General features: G+C 39.8%; 1 protein-coding gene across 2 annotated transcripts in view; it reads left to right on the top strand.

Annotated features, from left to right (window-relative positions):
* efl1 (elongation factor like GTPase 1) overlaps positions 1–20966 on the top strand; it is a 301855-nt gene that overhangs the window by 212244 nt on the left and 68645 nt on the right. Inside the window, exons 16-17 of one of the 2 annotated variants that reach the window (XM_041175230.1) lie at positions 8717–8848; positions 14992–15139. In XM_041175230.1, the coding sequence (XP_041031164.1) occupies positions 8717–8848; positions 14992–15139 (280 nt within the window). The remainder of the gene's footprint in view (positions 1–8716; positions 8849–14991; positions 15140–20966) is intronic. The other variant, XM_041175231.1, reaches the window with a different exon arrangement.

Below are 20966 nucleotides of genomic sequence, written 5' to 3'. Positions count from 1 at the left end.
AGTGGTTTTCAAGGCAGTAGAAATTGTGCTCAAAGAAATTAGTTGATGTTGGCAAGCATGGTGTGAGTGAGACCATTGGTTTGTTGTGCATAAGAAACTAACTTAATGTAGCAGTGACTTGTACTTAAATACGTTCAGTGGGCAATGATGCAAACACAATTTACATAGCACACTTAATCAAGTGTATTATCTCAAGCCAATTCACAGAATTTGGCACCGAGCTGAAGTAGTAGGACAGGGGGCTGGTGTTACACATGAGGTCAGAACTCGAGAAGCAGAGATCTTGGAGGAGAATTTTAAAATTGAGGTGTTGAACTGGAGTCCAAGGTATGTCAGCATGCACAGGAGTAATGAATGAGCAGGACTTCATATGATGTAGAATACAGATAGCAGAGTTTTGGATGAGCTCAAGTTGACAGAGGTGGACATCCTCCAATAGATTGACTAAGTGGCCATTTTTAATTTAAGGGAAGTCAATATGATGATGGAGAAGCATCACACTTGTACTTGATCCTGCTCTAGCCCCATCCCCCTGTCCACATGCCTTTTCCAGTAGCGGTGACTGAATAGAGATCAGTTGTGGAAACCTTGGTTAGTTTTGTTTCTCACCCCACCCTAGCCTCCTCTCCCCATTGTAGCTAAAAAATGCACAGAATGTTCTTCTCAACCGTTTCTCTGTTTGAGACTAACAAGCACATGAATCTAGGACTTCTCTAGTCAGTGGTTCAGATCTGTACCAGGTGGCATATTTAACCAGTAATTCATTCTTTTAGGAGATATCGCTGTATATTATTTTCATATTGGCAGGCGTATTGGATGATGATTGATATCTTACCATCTCTATTTAATGAACTGAAAAATTGCTATGTAAGAAAGTGAATCAGACAAAGTTACTTGTGTTGTGACATCACTTTAAGGGAATATGCAAATTCGAAATTAACCAGGATCTAAAGCAGCATGTGACCAACAGCTAATAGTGCCTGTCGAAATTGTAGCTGTGCTTTCCCTGTGAGTAATGTTTGTTGAATCCATAAAGTAGATCTGTCTGAGCCATCCGGTAATATATCTTGAAATGAACTGAACCTACGTTTGTTTACCAGTCCTGTGTATGCAGTTGGTGAGTTTGTGAAGTAGATATAGAAATACAATTTGAAATCTGAACAATTTCAGAACTGTCTGAAATTCAGAGAACATGCAGATTTATGACTAAAGTTTTCATTGTTTCACAAATCTTAAGCAGTATAAACCGAGGTATTTTGGGTAAAGGATAATATGATACATGTTTCAAATTGTTTTTGATCTTTTTGTTGATTGTTGAACTTATTCATGAAGGAGACAGTGTGTTGCTGAACCTGTAATTTTGATGTGTCGGAATAGTGAAATGTAATAGACTACTGGGTTTTAGTTGCAGTACTGTTATACATTCTTTTCCTTTAGTCAGCCAGGGCTTATTTAATTCAAGCTTAGAAATTGAAGTTTGTTTAGGGCAAAAGTGATTATGCATAAATTTGGTACAAAGTTTACTGTTCGTAGGTTACATTTTATTCAGCAATTGTGTATTAAGGAAATGAATTCATTCGCAAGCACTGCCCCCATCCTGAAATTTATCAATCTACATTCACTGTAGTTTTTAGCTCATTGAATCAGAAGGTGTTGTTGAACTGGAAACACAAAACCTAAACAAAGAATGTCCATCAGCAAAGCTAGTGAGGGAATAGAATCTGGATGTGATTATCGATCAGTTACTGAATGTTTCCAGTCAATATGAAGCTGTTATTGGCAATGCTAATCAAACATTATGATGCATTTTGACTAAATTAAATGAGGTTATTCTAGCATTGTGACTGGTGAGATAAAATGGAAGATTTTGTGCTATTTTGAGCACCCAATTTTTTTTTTCCCTACCAAGTCTCTCCCCATTTTTCTTGAAGGCACTGATTATCTGCTGGGATATTGTTCCACAAGTACTAAGCATTCGCAATTACCAGGCCTGAATGCACATTAACTGGATGTTGGTAGGCTGCTTTGCACTGGGAAAATGATAGCTGTACCAATCCTATTTTTTTTGCTCAACATTTCCATCAATAATTGCTAGATAATGATCAGGATTGGCCATCCTATTTTTTTGTCCCTTATTTTAATGCTAGGGTAACTGAGACCAATTGTTGCAACTTTACCACTGCTAAGATCGGTTAACCCAGCAGATACTGAAGATCAAATCAGGGAACCTCAATAATCAGTCATTTACTCATGGGTTAAGCTCACTGAACCAATGAAGAAACTGGGAGGGAGAGCACCCAAACATGAAAGAATCAAGATAGATTGAAACAGATACAGGGAAGAACAATGGATGATCCTCTAGATCTTAGGTTTTCAAAATATAATGAGAATTTCAGAATTGTTTTCAATTGAGAAAACTGAGGCATAGAAGCTATGTAGTTGTGTTGATTTGGAGTGTGCTTAAGACAAAAACTAGTGAACATTAATAATTCTCAAGCAAGACTAGAATTTTTTAACCCCACAGATTAAAGGGTAATAACTAATAAATTTTGACAAAAGCAGCTGATGTTTTGTTAAAGAGCTGCATGATTGAGAACAGAATTAAAATCTGGAGGATTAAGTAAATACTTTGTTGATCAAGTGTTCCACCTCAGCACTGCAGGGAGACAGGATAGAGGAAAAGGATATAGGAAAAGGAGTAGGCTATTCAGCCCCTTGAGCCTGTTCCTCCAGTCAGATCGTGGCTGGTCTGTACCTCAACTCCATTTATCTATCTTTTATACCATATGCCTTGATAACTTTTCCTTACTAAATATCAGTTAAACTAGGTCTTTAAAATTTTAATTGGCCTAGTAATCACTTAAATGGGAGCGAATTCCATTTCCACTATCCTTTGTGAAAAAACTTCCCGATTTCACTCCTAAATGGTCTAGCTCTAATTTTAAGATGAAGCCTTATTCTGTATTCCCCATCAGAGGAAGCAGTTTTTTTTGCATCTACCCTATCAAATGTGAAAAATATTTTAAATATCTTGACTTGATCACTGTTTAACTTTCTAAACTTAAGAGAATACAAGCTAAGTTTATGCAACCTATCCTTATAATTTTAAGCCATGGTATCATTCTGCTGAATCTGTGCTGTAATCCTTTCATGGCCAGTGTATCTTTCCTGATGTTCAGGATTTATAACTGAATGAAATACTCCAGATGGGGTCTTGACAAGCATCCTTTCCTGATGTCAGTACACTGCAACTGGACAAACAGAATAGTGGAGCTGTGGATGTTACTAGGTATTCTGGAGATTTTTTTGTTTGCACTTGTTAAGAAAAGAAAGGCAGATTTTCATTCGTACAGAACCTTTTTCCTGTCACTCCAATATCATAAGATGCTTCACAAACAGTGGATCACTTGGAAGTGCAGTAACTATTACGTAGGCAAATGTGAGTTTTTGTTCAGGTTCAATGGACTGAGGATGGCGAATGTGGATTCCATTTCTGTATTGTTCATTCCATAGACTGTGTGTAGACTTGATAAATTCGATGGCCTTTCATTATTTCATACCGTCAGATTATTTGTTAAAATGGTAATGTATTTCAGCATCTAACTGAATATTGAACATCATTTTACAATCTTGCTAAAGAGAATATCACAGCAAATCTTTTCCTGGAGACAACTGGTCATGATGTTTACGCATTTATACCAGTGTGTTTCTAATTGTGTTTACAACTGACTGTTGTTATCTATATTGTTTTCAACAGATCTCTTATATGAGTAACTATTTGTTAGGAAATAGAGATAGTTTAAGTAAGTTATATTTAGTTTTGTGGGTGTTAGCAATGAGTTTTAACTTTAAAGTTTAAGTTTGATTTGTATTTCTTTGTGTTGAGAGGTCAAATGGAGTTTTATTTTCACTTTGAAAGGCTGCTTGCATTTCTAACGAGGAGTTTAAGACTGCTATAAGGTAAAGGTAAACAGACGAGTAGAAAAGCAGTTCTGTTGAAGAGTCATATGGACTCGAAACATTAACTGTGTTCCTCTCCACAGATGCTGTCAGACCTGCTGAGTTTTTCCAGGTATTTTTGTTTTTGTTGTAGTAGAAAAACAGTGCTGTTGTCTAGCAATAGGGGGGCCAGAAAGGCAGGTTCCTCCCACAGACACACACACACAAAATCCTGAAGATCAGAAGAAAGACAGCAGCTTGATTTGGAAGCTGTTGGAGTTCAGCTGGTTTTGGACTTGCTGCCAGGAGATACTGGAGCAAAGGGGACAGATAGAAGTCCCAAGCTAAAGAAAAGCCCAAAAAATCCAGGAGAGTGGAAGAGAGGAAAGGCTAAAGGAGACCTTGAAGTCAAAGGAAGGACAGGAACCTGGGAAAAGGTCCTGTTAAGTGAAGCTAAGAGTGAGGGGCAGAGAGAAAGGCTCCAAGCTTCAGAATTAAAGTGAGAATAGCTTGCAAGAAGCAAGGTTTAAAGAGACAACTGAAGGTCTGTAATTCTTTGCTATGGGCATGTGAAGCTGTGGTGTACTGTTAAAGCTGAGTTGGTGAGAGAGAGTGCATGGAATTCAGCTTGAGTGCACGTAGTGACCCAAGGAAGAGGAACACCAGAAGGAGAGTTCAAAACCCTGGAGGTGAACCCTTGTGGAAGGTGTCTGAGAGAAAACATCAGTTTGGGAGAAGATTCCAAGGCAAGGTCTTGGAGAGGGGAGATTGGAAACCCTCGTGTGAAGGACGGAATCCAGTGAGACTGGTTGGCTGACGGTGTGACAGGCATCTTGGGGGAGTTGGGAGAGATCCATAGCATCTGGTTGAAGTGGTATCTGTCACTTGAGGTCAGAGTGTGGTATGTCTGACCACAGAGTGCCATAGGTTTACATGGACTGGGTACTTACTGTGAAGATTAGAGTATAAGATAGCTTTTGTAACTTGTGTTATCCTTACAAATTTGTATATATCTGTAAAGATATAGTTGTGGGTGAAGGAGCATTGTAATATAGTTCATCGTTTCTTGTTGAATAAATGTTTCATTCTTTTGTTAAAAGTTCATCAGCTGACCCCTGTGCCTCTGTTCAGTAGCTAATCTCCACGTATCTACACAAACAAATAAAAGTTAGGATCCATCAGGCTGGGTTCCACTCTGGGATCAGGCTCTTCCAGGGGGAACTTCAGCTTGTATCATAACACCATTAGAAGTGGTATCTTGCCACTTTCGGGAGTAAATGTGACAGTGTCCCCCAGTGACATTACAAACCCATTGATCAATATTTGGAGAACCATCTTGCATCAGTTCTCTGGAGACAACATGTTGTTTAAATATGTATTTGGATAACTCAGGACCCAAACTCTTCCAGCATGCTAGTGAGATTAACAATCTGGTCACTTCCTGTTAATGGGATTACATGGGATTTATGACACACAAACAGGCCATTCAGCCCAAGTACATTTAATTGTACTCTTTGGACCCATTTCTGGTTTTGATGTGTGAGAAAACATAAATTGATCTGGTGTCACCTGTAATCTCTGACAGAACTAGGGCAATACTTCAATTTAGAGGTTTTGCTAACTGTAAAAATCCATCTAATGCTGGTTTACGGTCAGTGATGTTTTTTTTGAAAGAAGGGAAAAACTTTGGAAATTAGATTAAAAATAAAACAATTATAAAGAACGAGTCAAGAGAAATAGAGAACAGTATAATTCGAGTGTATACATTTTTAAATTGTACAATTAAAATTGTGCTTTAATTGTATATTTTGATTAGAGTATGGCTAATATTCCACAAAATTACTTGTGATGTTTGAGCTGGAATTTTAAGCATCACAGAGTGTGATCTGAAAACAGAAAAATATTAATTGGCTGTGTGGGTAGGGAATTTCTCTCAGCATTTCAGTAATCTAAAGGTTAATAATATAAACGTAGAGACAAGCTGCTCTGAATAATTTCTTACAGTGCTCTTTCTTATCATTAAATTAAGGATTATAATTGAAAAAGAGTTTGAATCCCCGAGTGAAGCTGCAAGGTCCAGAGGATTTGCAGTCAGTTTGGTTTGTACGGACTGCAGGTTTTTGGGTTTTTTTGTTGCATTCCAAAGCTGCAAACCTACTTTTATTCTACCTTGATAACCTGTTGGTCAGGTTGTCACGGTGATGCTGTCACCTGTCTGTTAATATTCCTAAGTAACTACTTGTCAAAGTGGGGTGGTGTTGAACGTTTATTGTGTGTACAGGCAACCCGAAAGGGCATTCGAATCATTTTATTCCAAGTTACAGTTTGAGCTCTTTGTCCAATCAGTTTATTTCAGAGGATGTTATCTATCCTTATATTTTACAAGGTACCATCTGGACTCTTATTATCAAGCTTTGTCTAAGTCACTTTTTATACCTGAGTACCCAGCTTGACCCTATTCAACATGGTGACTGCTTTGGTTGCCAGTTTTTCATAAATACAAACAAGTCTTAGTTGCAGCCTCTTCCCCCTCTGTTTAGCTCCTCGCCCTTTCTGGTTTACTCCCAGGAGTTTGGTCATCTCTAGTATCCTGTCGGGGCTGTCACCCACCCTCAGCTGTGGACTTACCCTGTCCGGGTGCTGTCAGGCTGCATATATTGGCATCTCAAGCTCTCTGGCATTCGGGAATCTCTGCTGCACACTTCTGCCTTCTGGCATCTTGTATTTTTTCTCCTAGTGTTCCTGGCTATGTCAGATTCTGTGTACTCATACTTACTTACTCTCTTCCATTTTCGAGTCTGCATGTGTTGGTTGCTGCCCCCCCTTTAGTCTCTGCTAGACTTAATTGATCCTTTGTCTCTCAGAGAGCCTCTTTCTGGCAAGTATATATAAAAAAAAAAGTGCTGGAAACATTCAACAGGTCTGGTAGCATTTGTGGAGAGTGAAACAATTAACATTTCACGTCTGTAACCTTTGATTAGAGCTCATGTTGTGTTGTCTTGCGCTTTGCTTTCTGTGCTCAGACTTAATGGCTTAGTCTGCCTGATTGCTGTTGTCCCCTCCTAACTTGTCCCTGGGAGTAGTGCTGAAGGAAGGACCTGGAGGCAAAACATGCACAAAGTGCATTGCCGCATGCTCTGAAAGTTATTTTGAAAGTTATTTTATTTTATTCCCCTAATAATTTACACCTCCTCTAGACCTATCTTTTGTTTCTTTAATTGCCCCATTACCACCTATTTTTGCCTTACACTATCATTCCTTTTGTTAATTTTTCCTTGCTTCTACCCTATCAAAGACCTTTCCATTTGTTCTTTCTTCCCTGTCTGTTCTCTTGCCTTCCTTAGAACTGTTACATTTCTAAACACTCCCAGGTCTGATGAAGGATCAGTGGCCTTAGAAGCTGCCAAACCTGTTGAGTACATCCGGTGTTTTCTGCTTTTATTTCTCTTCAGAAGTTCCATTGTTACTTCTTGTCATGCTGATCCACCCCCCCGCCCCCCCCCCCCCCCCCCCCCAACCACCACCAAACTCCAGCCTTTCAGTGTCTGGCTGCTAGCTACACCAAGTCCTGAAGCTGCTTTTTTTGAGAACTAATTTTTCTCCATGCCTACTTGTCCTGTTAATTCTTCCTTTCTAAGTTTTCCTCCTCTATTGATCTTGCATTGCACCTATCCTCAGTCCTCCTGCATGCCACTCTCCACATTGCACATTGCTGTTCAGCTGTCACCTGGTAGCCGTTGAGAAGATAGATTTAGCCACTTGCAGCTTTTGAAACATGCTGCACCATGCTTGGGCCCTCTGCGGATGTGCTCCATCCAATGCCTCCCCTGCCATCCCCCTTTCCCCCCAAATGATTACAACCAATCTTTCCTGGCAGGGTTCATGTATCTGCAAGATGGGAGTCTCCACTCCCGCCCTGGCCTGCAGCAGTTCTACTCTGATTTTTCAAATGACCACTACGTACTGAATAATGAAAAGGGTGTCATCGTTTTACTTCTTTCTTCTCCCACCACCCCACACTCCTTTTTAATGATCTGTACCCAGTGGTGTACGACTTCTTAATTTTATAGTTAAACATTCCCTTCAAACAAAGGTTACATCGAAGTAAGCACTTGGGAAGGAATCTAATCTATCAGTTTAGCAAGGAGTAACATTATTTGAAGATTCATGTGCTGCTGAGAAGGAAAATGCAATCTTTACACATTTTAAAAAATAATTTTAATGAAGCCCAAAGTTGAGATCTGAAATTGGTAAGATGCTGCTGTTTTTAGATGGAAAATGTCAATTTTCTGCATCACAGTGAATGTTCTACTTCAAACCCTGCAGAGAAAAGGATGAACTTCATGCATGTAAAAATATTGACTGATGCTTTATTACTGAGTAGCCTTAAGACCTAATATTTAGTTACATTTGAAGAATGCAGGCACACTCACTCAGTACTACTTCAAGTTTTTAAACTGCCTTTAAAAGATCCATTTGCAGCCTTTTTAAAAACTTGATAGCTCGTAATGAATCATTCGTGATACAGCTTCAAAAATCATAAATTTGTAAGCATCTACTTTTTAACTAGTTAGCATTTCTCACTCTTGTTATCTGCTGTTCTGAAACCACTTATTCAGGCTCCCTGTCCCACCAGTTTACCTCTGCAATCTGTACTGAAGTGATTTCAATCAATACAGTGCAAATAAACTTGTATCCCATTCAGATAAAACACTTCTTTAACTGGTTTGCTCAATTCTTTATGTTTGACACTTTCTGATTTTATTTTCCAATGTAGGTATTGGAGGTCTAGAAGACTATGTCTTAAAATCTGCTACGTTGTCGACTTCTCCTGTATGTCCACCTTTTACACCTTTGAACTTCGAGGCAACTCCTATAGTACGAGTTGCTGTGGAACCCAAACATCCAAGTATGTCTGTAATATTATGTATTATAACAAATGCAGATAATAAAGTCCCCATTAACACATTTCTTAGCTAATATCACCACCGTTAACACTTCTTTGTTCTTTTTGTCTATGACATCTTTTGACAATCTCCACCTATCACTGGCCCTCTATCCAGCTCTACCTGTCCCACCACCCCCACCCCCCAAACCAGCTTATATCCCACCTCTTTTCTATTTTTCCTTAGTTCTGATGAAGAGTCATTCGGACTCGAAACGATAACTGTATTCCTCTCCACAGATACTGTCAGACCTGCTGAGTTTTTCCAGGTATTTTTGTTTTTGTTCTAGATTTCCAGCATCTGCAGTATTTTGCTTTTATCAGATAATAAAGACATTGTCTAGTAGGATTAGTTAAAATATATTTTTTGAGAAAACACTGTGCTAGAGTTACTGGTCTTACTGTAACTCACACCAAGTCCTTCTCCCTGGAGATTGCTGACTTACATTGGCTCCCTGTCCAGCAACGGTTCAATTTTAAAATTCAGATCATGATTTCCAATCCCTCCTCTCGCTATTTCTTTAACCTCCTCTTGTCTTACAACCCTCCAAAATCTCTGCACTCCTCCAATTCTGGCCCCTCTTGAGAAACCCCAGTTTTCATCACCCCACTATTTGCAGCCATGCCTTCAGCTGCCTGGACCCTAAGCTCTGGAATTCCCTCCCTAAAACTCTCCACATTACTCCCTCTTTTTCCTCCTCCAAGACACTCCTTAAAGCCTACTGCTGTGACCAAGTTCTTGGTAACCTGCCCTAATATCTTTCATGTGACACAATGTCGAATTTTGTTTGATAATTCTCCTGAGAAGCACCTTGGGAGTTTTACTATGTTAGAAGTGCTATATAAGTGCAAGCTGTTGTTGTGATGCTACCCATAAATGACAGGTTTAGATAAAGGTGGAGAAATAAAAACTTTCCCGTTAGCTGAATGTACACGAAGAGACAAAGCTTTAAGACTTTGGGCAAGAGATACAGTTTTGGGGGCAGGGGGGATGTGAGGAACAAGGGAGGTGGGAGCGGAGAAAAATCAATGATTTCAAAAGGAAATTGGATGGCCACTTGAAGGAAATACACTTGCAGGACTGGGGGTTGGAGCAAAGTACTGGGACTGACTGGATTGCTCTACAGGAGATAGAGCATGTGTCTCCTTCCGTGAAGTTATGACTCTGTGACTCTATAAAACAACACTTGGATAAACATTCCAAGGATACATGGTTATCATTGCATTAACTGTGTCCCAAAACAAGTTGCATGGATATCCTAGAAATGGGCATTCAGGGGTATGACAAAGTTACTTTCTCTGTGACAATACAATGTATAGCCCATGGATAGGGGATAACATCTTTCTTTAACTGATGGTGACGTGCAGCAGATAGCCATATGAATTTTGTTGATGAATTATATGTGTATAAAAGTTACCCACTGCTGATGGCATATCAGCACAGCTGAGGGATAGCTAGAAGTAGGTTATCAAGTAGCAGCACACTAAGCAATTTAGGTTTTGCCATAAACTGAAAAGAAAGCTGAAGTAATTTATTTTTCCCACCTGAACTCTGAATTGTATTTTTCTTTATAACTTTATCCTTTTGTTATAAAACCTAATATATTCCTTATTTTAATTTCAACTGCCCATTCCTCCTGCTGTTTCAGTTCCAGTTACTGGTTGCCAAGTAGGCATCATTCATAGGAGATTATCTTGCCAGAGTGGGCATTCTGCATGGAAAAATTTGGCTGTGAGCAGTGACATTCTATTCAACCCCATGGGGCCATCAGAGCAGTATTTGATACGATCCAAAACTATCACTCGCTCACTTTTCCAGAACCGCTTCATCCAATTCAGGGTCATGGGGAGTTGGAGCCTATCCTGATAGGCAATGGGTGTTAGGTGGGATACACCCAGGACAGGAAGCCAGTCCATCACAGGGTGCACATTCATACATGCACACACATTGGGGGACAATTTACTGCAGCCAATCCACCTAACCAGCACATCTTTGGATGGTGGGAGGAAACAGAGCACCCGAAGGAAACCCACACAGACAAGGCAGAACATGCAAACTCCACACAAACAGACACCTGAGGTCGGGTTCGAACCCAGGTCCCTGGAGCTGTGAGACAGCAGCACTAACCACGGCGCCAAACTATAATTATCCAAATTTCACCTGAAATCTATGAAGAACCATCAAATTCTGGCTGGTCCCTTCTTAACCTAAAAAGGAATGTGGCCAATTTCAGTGCACCCTATTATCACCCCAGAACGCAGGTTAGAAATCAAATTTGGGACAGTTTAGGCCTGTGTAGTGTCTGTTACTCACTGGCTAACTGGATGAACCATCGTGAAAGTTTATATTTTAGCACTTTAACATGTTTTCATTTAACTTGTTATGAAATAGTCCCTTTCAAATAAACAACTGGGCTCTGTAGTTTTATCACAAACAAAATTGCACAAGCATGGACCTATTTGATCAGAAATTTGCAAGAGGATGCAATGCCTGCATTTCATCATATACGTGTGCATGGTCTGGTCACTGTAACAATACCCTTTGTTTTATGCTGTGACATTGCGAGCTGAGAACCAGTGGGGTGGGAGTTTTTGAAAATGGTAAAGAAATGAGCAGTTCACATTTAATTTAATAAAACCTGGAATGAGCCCTGAAGCTATCAAGGGTTCCTGGTGGATTTTGCAAACTGCTTGAGCTTTGTTATTGTGGTTAATGACATAAACTGGATCATTCGAGTTAATTACCATTTGGAATTCATTCCCAAATATCTATTTTTAGTTTCTAATCAGTGTAGCGAGTGCCTTCAAAGGGGAAGGTTATTTTTATGCATTTTATTTTAGAAGTTCTATACATCAAGGCACAGCATCAGAATAGTCCAATGTTCAAGATCGTTCCTTGACCAGTAAGTGAGTGCCTCTATAAAATCCCAGTGGGACAAGTTGCAATAGAAGTGCCCACTGTCAATTGCACAAAGTCTGTTCTGTCTCCAGCAATAGCATCCATGAAAAAGCGTACGAACATGTGAGATAAGGAGCATAAGGAGGCCATTCGGCCCCTCCGCCATTTAATAAGATCACGGCTGATCTGTTTGTGTTTTGATTTCTACATTCCCATCTACCCCAAAGAATCTAATATTCCTAAACAAAAACAGAATTACCTGGAAAAACTCAGCAGGTCTGGCAACATCGGCGGAGAAGAAAAGAGTTGACGTTTCGAGTCCCCATGACCCTTCAGTTCCTCTCTGAACCCCCTACCCTTCCCTCCCAACCCCAGCAATTGAAACTGGAAGAGCATTCTGGCCTAGATAATTCCATTGAGTAATTACCTTTTGTATGAGGTGATCTCTGCTTGAGTCAGAAACCAGTCCACCTCTTGCTTGCAGCAATGCAGCAAATTGGTATCTAGAAGCCAGCAGCCCAATCCAGAGATTAGCTTTTCTCTGAGAAAAGAGCCACCTCTTGGTACCTAACTTGATTTGGATTTATACAACTTAAAATTGTGATCCCTGGTATTCCCTAAGCTATTTAATTAGAACATATTGTCAATTTGAAGATAATCTATTCCTTTCATCATCTTTTAAATCTCAATCTGATTACCCCTAAATCTGTGCTTCTATAATGTTAAAACCCTGATCTTTTAGCCTATCTTCTTACCTGAGACACTTGAAACTAGAAATTAATCGAGTGACCTTCCACTGCATCCTTTCCAAAACCACAACATCACCCACCATGTGAGGCGACCAAAACTGAACACATTATTCTAACTGAGGACTAAGCAAGGACTTGTATAAGGAATTTTGGTCACTTTTCATTGCATACAAGAACTTGGTAAACATGCCTACTCCATTTTTTGTGGTCTGCACAATGAGCAATGTTGTAAATTGTTTATGGAGCTTTATTGGTGAAAGGAGTTGTATGTTTTAGAATGCAAGAGGGAACCTTTGTGACCTGTACTTCTGTTGATAAATTGATGAACTGTCCAGCATTTGCACAAACTTAGAGCAAGTACTTTATTTTAAGGGCCTCTTTTAAGTTGGTGAAGGTGTATTGTTAACTATTGATTCCATAATGGAAACCTGAAGAAAGGTAGGACAAAGCATAGTGTACAGTAAAATTAAGAAAGAATGAACAGAATCAAGTGCACAGAGAACAGATAATTTAAATGTTAAAAAATTGAATGAAAAGCAGAAAAAGAGAAGATTACAAAAAGGGGTACAAAATCAGAATTGGGCATATGGCAATTCTGGCAAATCACTCTATTAGCTATTATTTATACATGTCCCAATCAGGCAGCCAAGAGAGAAGAAGGACTGAATAGCAAAGAGTAAGTTCGAGCTTTCTATTTGTGAGTTGTGCAGGTGCAAACTGTGGAAATTTGGGAGTAGCATTTTTTTTTCCCCACGGGGTCTGGGTGTCACTAGCAAGGCCAGCAATTATTGCCCATCCCTAATTGTCCTGGAGAAGGTGGTGGTGAGTTGTCTTCTTGAACCTCTGCAGTCCGTGTGGTGTAGGTACACCCACAGTGCTGTTAGGAAGGGAGTTCCAGGATTTTGACCCAATGAAGGTAGAAGAACGGCGATGTTGATCCAAGTCAGGATAGTGGGTAGCTTGGAGGGGTTGGGGTGGTGGGGGGAGGTCAATACTATAGTTACCCAGGAGTTAGAAGTGGTTTTAATTGTAACCTTTCCTGGGTACCTGTTCTGCTAAAAAAGAGTCGGAACTTTCCAAAGTCTCCAATTTAAATCAGAAATTTGGATGGTTCCCAGTGCAGGGTAATTGCACATCAGGAGTTCGAACTTCCCGAGCAGTTCCCATACAGTCCTCGTGTGGGGACTTCATGGGGACACCCCAGCGCATCTTCTGGAGTGCCTCCTTGGTACAGCCCTCTGCAGATCAGAAGTTCTGGGTTCTAGAATTTTATTTCCCTGCTATTTTGCAGATACCTCAAGTCACTGTTACAGGTCAGACACCTCTCTGTCATGTCCAGTGAAGGTGAAATGTTTCACTGGTAAAATAACACAAGAATAAACAATTTTCATGAGAAGTCTATCATAACATTTAAGGAGTATTTGGGTGTGCACATGCGATGCCATGGCATGTAAGGCTGTGGGCCCAATGCTGGAAAATGGGATTAGAATAGTTAGGTACTTGTTTGACCGGCGCAGACTTGATGGGCCGAAGGGAATTTTTTTGTGCTGTAGAACTCTATGATTCTAAGTCAAAGGGTAGACAGGAAGTGCATCACACTTGAAAGTGTTTTCCCCATTTTTCATGCTGGGCTACTGTTTTTGCTGCTTCCTGCAATGGATTTGCCTGCCCAGTTTTTCTCATTCTTCCTCCAGGTGCAGATTCTGTGAGAACTAGCAAACTGGAACAGCATCACTTTTACCCTATCAGGTGGGCTTTGAAAATAGACAATATTGGAAAGCCAAACACTTGGACATGGATAGAGCAGATAATCAGTTACTTCGGCGTGTTATTTTAAACCAATGTACTACTATAAGTCGGTGGACTACTGAAAATCAGTGGTCTTGCTCATGATCCAGCCATAACCAACCTGTTGAAACAGTCTCCTGTACAGAGTACAGCATGGGTTATATACTGCAGTAGCTTAATTGCTTTACCACCTGGAATTAGATACAACATATACTCTGCTAACCAATGCAGGAGTACATCTAATCAGATGGGCTGCGGTTACTTCAGTCAATTCTGTTGTGCTTTTAAATCAAGTGCAAGGTAAGAATTGCATATAAAGCTTTATTTTTTTACTTTTTGGAACTACTAACTTCCGAAAGGATATGTTGGACAGCCAATAATGGGAAAAATGCACAAAATGCTTGTAAGTGACGTACAGCACCACAATACTGGAATTAATGGCATAGTGCTAGTAAAGAATCATAGTTGCAAAAAATGAGGATTTCCATTGAGGAAATTAGTAGGCTGCACAGAGACTAGTGAGGATCATAGTTGTGCCGTGGACCATATACCTTGTATCTAAACAAATGGTGTGAGTTAGTGACCTGTTGATTCAGAATGTCGTTTAGACCTTGTGCCTTCTAACTCCGGAGCTGACTTCATTTTTTGATTTCTTTGCTTTACTTGTACAGGTGAAATGCCACAGCTGGTGAGAGGGATGAAGTTGCTTAACCAGGCTGATCCATGTGCGGAAGTGCTCGTCCAAGAGACAGGAGAGCATGTATTAGTAACTGCTGGAGAGGTCCACCTGCAGCGTTGCTTGGATGACCTCCGAGAAAGGTTAGAGTGTGAGCAGGGTATCACAGCTTCAGTACTTTTCCTTTAATGGATAGCACAGACTGCCATAACGGACAAGTTCTTCAGGATACGGCTCTGTAAATTATCCCTGAGTATTTATTCATAAAATGCACCCACATGTAAATATTTAAATAATAATGTTTTAATTGGATACTTGCTCAAAACTCAAAAGAGCCAGTTTTAGTGGGTTAAGAATGAGTGTCCCCTGATAAATTGGAAAGTAAAACTGCAGTAGAACAATGGGCTGTGTGCTGCTTTTAAAGAGATGATTCACGTCCAATCAAGGTATATTTCCATGAGGGGGTAAAGGTAAGGTAGGCAAAGTTAAAGCTCCTTGGCAATCAAGAGTGATAGAGAGTAAGATGAAGCAGAAAAGGGGTACATGTGGCAGATGTCAGATTGATAATACAAGTGAGAACCAGGATGAATATGGGGAAGTGGAAAAGGAAATGAAAAGCAATGAGATTATGCAGAGATAATGGCACCTAACATTAATCGGAATCCAAAAGTATTCTATAGGCATATACATAGTAAAAGGTAGTGAGAGGAGGGGAGGAACCAATTACAGGATCAGTGCATGGAGAGAGAGGGCATGGTTAAGGTGCTAAAGCACTAGACCTTCTAATAAGCTCTGAGTACTACAAACAAATGTATTAAACAGGAATACACTAAGTCCTAACTTAATGATGTAGTTGTATTCCTGTAATGTGCAACTTTAAACAACATTAGCTATAATGTGAAAATCTGATTTCTTTAATGTAAAAGCTGTATTTAGATTCTGTCGGACCTTTATCATCAGAAAAGAATAATTTTTATATTGCTAAAATCCTATATTTGTAAATGAAATAACTTTTAAAATAAAATAAATTTTAAAATATAGAGAAATATGCTGACTCCTACTCTCCTCCGGCTTGCTGCCGCTCCAGCTTCCCAACCCTCTGGCTCTCTGTTTCTCTAGTTCGCCACCTCTCCCACTCCCCAACATTCATGCTTGCTGCCTCCCTGGCTCTCCAATACTCCGGCTTTCCACTTCTCCCACTCTCTGACTTGCCACCTCTCTCGCTTTCCAACCCTCCAGCTTTCTGCCTCTTCCACTCTCTGGTTTGCCGCCTCTCCTGCTCCCTAACCCTCTGGCTCATTGCCTTTCCCGCTCCCTGACTCTCCTGCTTGCCAACCCCTTACTGTGAGCAAGTGCTCTCAAGATGAGTGGTGAGAGGCAGGAAGAGCAACGTTAGGTTGTAGAGGTAATCTGCAAGCTGGAGAGGTGGCACGAGAGAAAGCTGGCAGCAGCCAAGAGTATCGGCAGGAAGAAAGGTCACCAGTAACAGAGGGTTGGCGAGGTGGCAGGTTGACAGCTACATGGAGGGTCAGCAAGAGGTAAGGTCGGCAGTGAGAGGGAAGGTCAGCGAGAGAGGAAATCAGCAGCGACCCTGAGGGTCAGGAAGTGAGAGAGGCCTTTCCAAAATAGTGCTGATTCGGTCACGCAACCTTATGTTAGACACAGCACAAAACAATGTTAAAACAAGCCTCCCGGTTCCACGGGCCCTGTTATGACTGACATTGAAGTGGATTGGTTAAAACAGGGCAACTTAAAACACAGACTTAGTGCAGAACAAGTGAGTAATTGCAGAAATCTGTTAGCTAATTTTCTTTTAGAATTCTTTCCATACCAGCAATGGAAGAATGTTGTTTAGCTTTTCAGAAGTTCAGACCAAACAACTTCCCTTCAAAGGCTCTTGATCCAAGCTCATTGGTATGAAAGAGACAGGCTCAATTGTCCCTCAGAAGAAGTACCTGGATAGAACCAGAATGTGAATAACTATATGATAGGAGTTTGAGTATAAAGATCCAAATTCCCAGGAGTTTCAGATATTTGTACTTTATTTATACTGCACAAGATTAGTGTTGATAAGAAATTGAAACCACTTCACAATATGTTAGTGAACCCCTACGATTAGGATGCAGGAGTGCTGCAGAAGGTGACTATGTAGTTTTAATACTGCTTTTATTGTTTACATCTTAGAATTTCTTGTCTTTTAATTACTGTCTCCATTAAGACCATTAAATCCTTTTTTGTTTAAAGTTTGCCATTAGTTATGCATTTAAGTTGCTGAGATGCTGTCCATTCTAATTGGCTGCTTTCAACTTCTGTAATTACCAAGCATATTTCTCCCCAGTTCACTTTTCTCCCTAACAAACCACCAAAAAACGACACTGCCATTCACATTCAACCAAAAGAAATTGCCACCCTGGTAGTTCCTCTGCCACTCTATTATAAATGTCAAAAAATAATCACACTTCAAGTATGCAAGAAAAATAACACACGTACTCATAAACTTTGCTGCAAAAACTTTCTCCCTCCTATTAGCAGCCATGATACATGTAGCCAGAGCTCTGAACATCCATAACTCAGAGACACCTATATTCCTTGCAAACAACTGGTCAGAAAATGTTACATTTATTCATCAGTGTTCCCAGGTCCACAGAAGCCACCACAGCTTTCTTTAGTGGACAAATTCAAGGAATCCACTAATAAGGAATGTCTGTGGAGGAATGCAGCAAGTTTAATTTTAGTTGTGTTGGGTTAAAATTGTACCATGCAATATTCGGAGTTGTCGCCTCCATTAAAGTAGTAGACAAAAGAATTTAATCTGAAAATATTAATGTATTACAGATATCACACAGCATGATGTAGCTCTGTGCTAAGATGGTTTGCAGCTTAATTAATGTTTTTATTCTTTTTAATCCTGCCCATGTGCTGCAGCTCACAACCATAACTAGACTTTTTAAAAAAGTATATGTAGACTAGGAAAACAGTTGATTTAAACAAAAAGGAAAAGTGCTATGAATAGAATCAGTTCAAGAAAGATCACACAAACAGCTAACTTACACAACTTCATTGAGTCATTTTTAATTTTATCACATATTATTGAAAAATGTATAAAAGATAAGACAACCATTGCTTTAGTTTGTGCCATCCTGTGGGGGCTTTCCACCTTTCACTAAATCCAACACAAGTAAATGTGGATATATAGAAATTACTCGATTAAAAAAAAACTACAGTCCATCTAGTTCATCACCTTCTACCATTCTAGTAGTTGCATGATACAACCATCATGGAGTTGTTGACTAATCAAGACAATCATCTCAATGAATTAGTCTGCAGCAGATCCAGACATGAGATGAGGAAAACCTTAGTGGTGAAAAATTTTGGGAACCATAGGTCCAAAGTAACCTGTTCCTTTCAAGCATGCTACATTTGCTATTTGTTGTCTCAAATTATTCATATACCAAAATAAATCTATCTAATATCATGTGAATCCATCAGTACTCTATTTCTACCTAGTATGCCTGTTCCATAGAATCATCACTCACTCGCTGAAATTGTTTCTGCAAGTCTTTTTTTGAATCCTTCAAGTGCAATTCGTGTCTTCTGATCTGGACAAGGTGAAATAGGTTTTTGTGTTCTACATTGTCCAGTCCTTTTGGAACCCAAGAAACAGCTCAATTTTTATTCAATTTACACTTAACCATTTCTCATATTCTGTCCCCTCCATCCCGTCAATCATTTCTGGTTGCTCTCTTCTGTAGCCTTTCAATAACCAGAAAATCCTTTTTGTACTCCAAAACCAGAACTGTATACAGGATTCCAAATGCGGTCACAGAAATGATTTATAAAGTGTCAGGATTATTTCACTGTTTTGGCTCAATATTGATCTTTCAAAAACATCTGATTTGCTTTATACCCTCCCACTGAGTATTACTGTGATAGCTTCTATTTATTGTCAATCATGACTGCCAGATTCCTTTCAATTTCCATGCACATCATTGTTTTCCATTTAAGTAATAGTTCCTTCCTGGATTTTGCTTCCATGTGATGTACTTGGCATTTATCTACATTGACTTTCATTTGTCACTTGCTGCCCAATACCCAAGTACATTTAGATAAAAGCAAAATACTGCAGATGTTGGAAATCTGAAACAAAAACAGAAAATGCTGGAAAAACTTAGGTCTAACAGCATCTGTGTAGAAAGAAAAAAAACACAACTCTGAAGAACTCACAATGCAGCTCTGAAGAAGAGTCATACGGACATGAAACGTTAACTTTTTTTCTTCTCCACAGATGCTGTTGGACCTGTTGAGTTTTTCCAGCATTTTCTGTTTCTGTCCCAAGTATGTTTAAATTATTCCATAACTTGTTCAATTTTAGAGGATCCCCTCTTCATTAGCTTTGCATTTGTCATTAGTTATTGTTCTTGTGACGCCTTGCCACTTATAATTGACAACTTAAAGAAATTATGTCCCAAAACATAACCCTCTGGGATCCTATTGGTAACATTCTCCCAGGCTGATGACAACACCTGTGCCATCACCACCTGGGTTCTATCAGTTAACCCATTATGTATCTGTTGCAAAGTATTTCCACTGTTTCTTGCTTTACAATATAATTGATTAAAACTTCAAATTGGTAGTTCTACAGGGAGATTACAAACTGGCAGTCAAACTTGACAAAAAAAAGTGCCCAAGCAGACCACCCATCTACACTTGGAACACCCATCGAGTTATTTGAGGATGGATGTTTTTACTACCCATCAAAATAATAGGGTTCACAACATTGATTGTCAGATGTTCACAGAATTATTAAGCACACAATAATTATTACTCACAGTAATTAAACATATACTTAACAACACCCTCATCTAACAACATTTACGTTAAAACCTTGTGGGCTTTTTGAGTTTCCCAGCCAAAACTCATGAGTTCTGAAATCTGGGTATTTGGTGAGTCAGACCTTCAAAGTATCCATTCCAACACCCACTCTTAATACCCTTTTCCAGCACCTGTAAATGGTAATTTGTATATACAATAACATTACATAATAAATGGCTATCATTCAACACTGATTTGATTGTCCCATCCAGCAATGCACAGATCTGTAACTCCTTAACTTGTTACACTCCTTAGTTTTCTCAGGCAAATCTTTTCTCTTTCAAGGCTTGAGTGAATAATATTCTCTGCATTGGAGAGACCAAACGTAAACTGGGCGACCGCTTTGCAGAACACCTGCGGTCTGTCCGCAAGAATGACCCAAACCTCCCTGTCGCTTGCCATTTTAACACTCCACCCTGCTCTCTTGCCCACATGTCTGTCCTTGGCTTGCTGCATTGTTCCAGTGAAGCCCAACGCAAACTGGAGGAACAACACCTCATCTTCCAACTAGGCACTTTACAGCCTTCCGGACTGAATATTGAATTCAACAACTTTAGGTCTTGAACTCCCTCCCCCATCCCCACCCCCTTTCTGTTTCCCCCTTCCGTTTGTTTTTTCCAATAAATTATATAGATTTTACTTTTCCCACCTATTTCCATTATTTTTAAATCTTTTATGCTCCCCCCCCACCCCCACTAGAGCTATACCTTGCATGCCCTACCGTCCATTCTTAATTCGTTTAGATAATATCACCAACCTCAACACCTATGTGTTCTTGTGTTCTGTTGTCTGTGACATCTTTTGATGATCTGCTTCTATCACTGCTTGTATGTCCCTACAACCACACCACCCCTCTCCACTTCTCTCTCTCCCCCACCCCAAACACACCTTAAACCAGCTTATATTTCAACCCTTCCTTGGATTCACCTAGTTCTGTTGAAGGGTCATGAGGACTCGAAACGTCAACTCTTTTCTTCTCCGCCAATGCTGCCAGACCTGCTGAGTTTTTCCAGGTAATTCTGTTTTCGTTTTGGATTTCCAGCATCCGCAGTTTTTTTGTTTTTGTTAATATTCTCTGCCGGTTCTATATTTGTGCAA

Source organism: Carcharodon carcharias, chromosome 26, assembly GCF_017639515.1.
Source record: "Carcharodon carcharias isolate sCarCar2 chromosome 26, sCarCar2.pri, whole genome shotgun sequence".
Taxonomy (NCBI): Eukaryota; Metazoa; Chordata; class Chondrichthyes; order Lamniformes; family Lamnidae; genus Carcharodon; species Carcharodon carcharias.
This window is presented reverse-complemented; position numbering and strand designations above follow the sequence as displayed.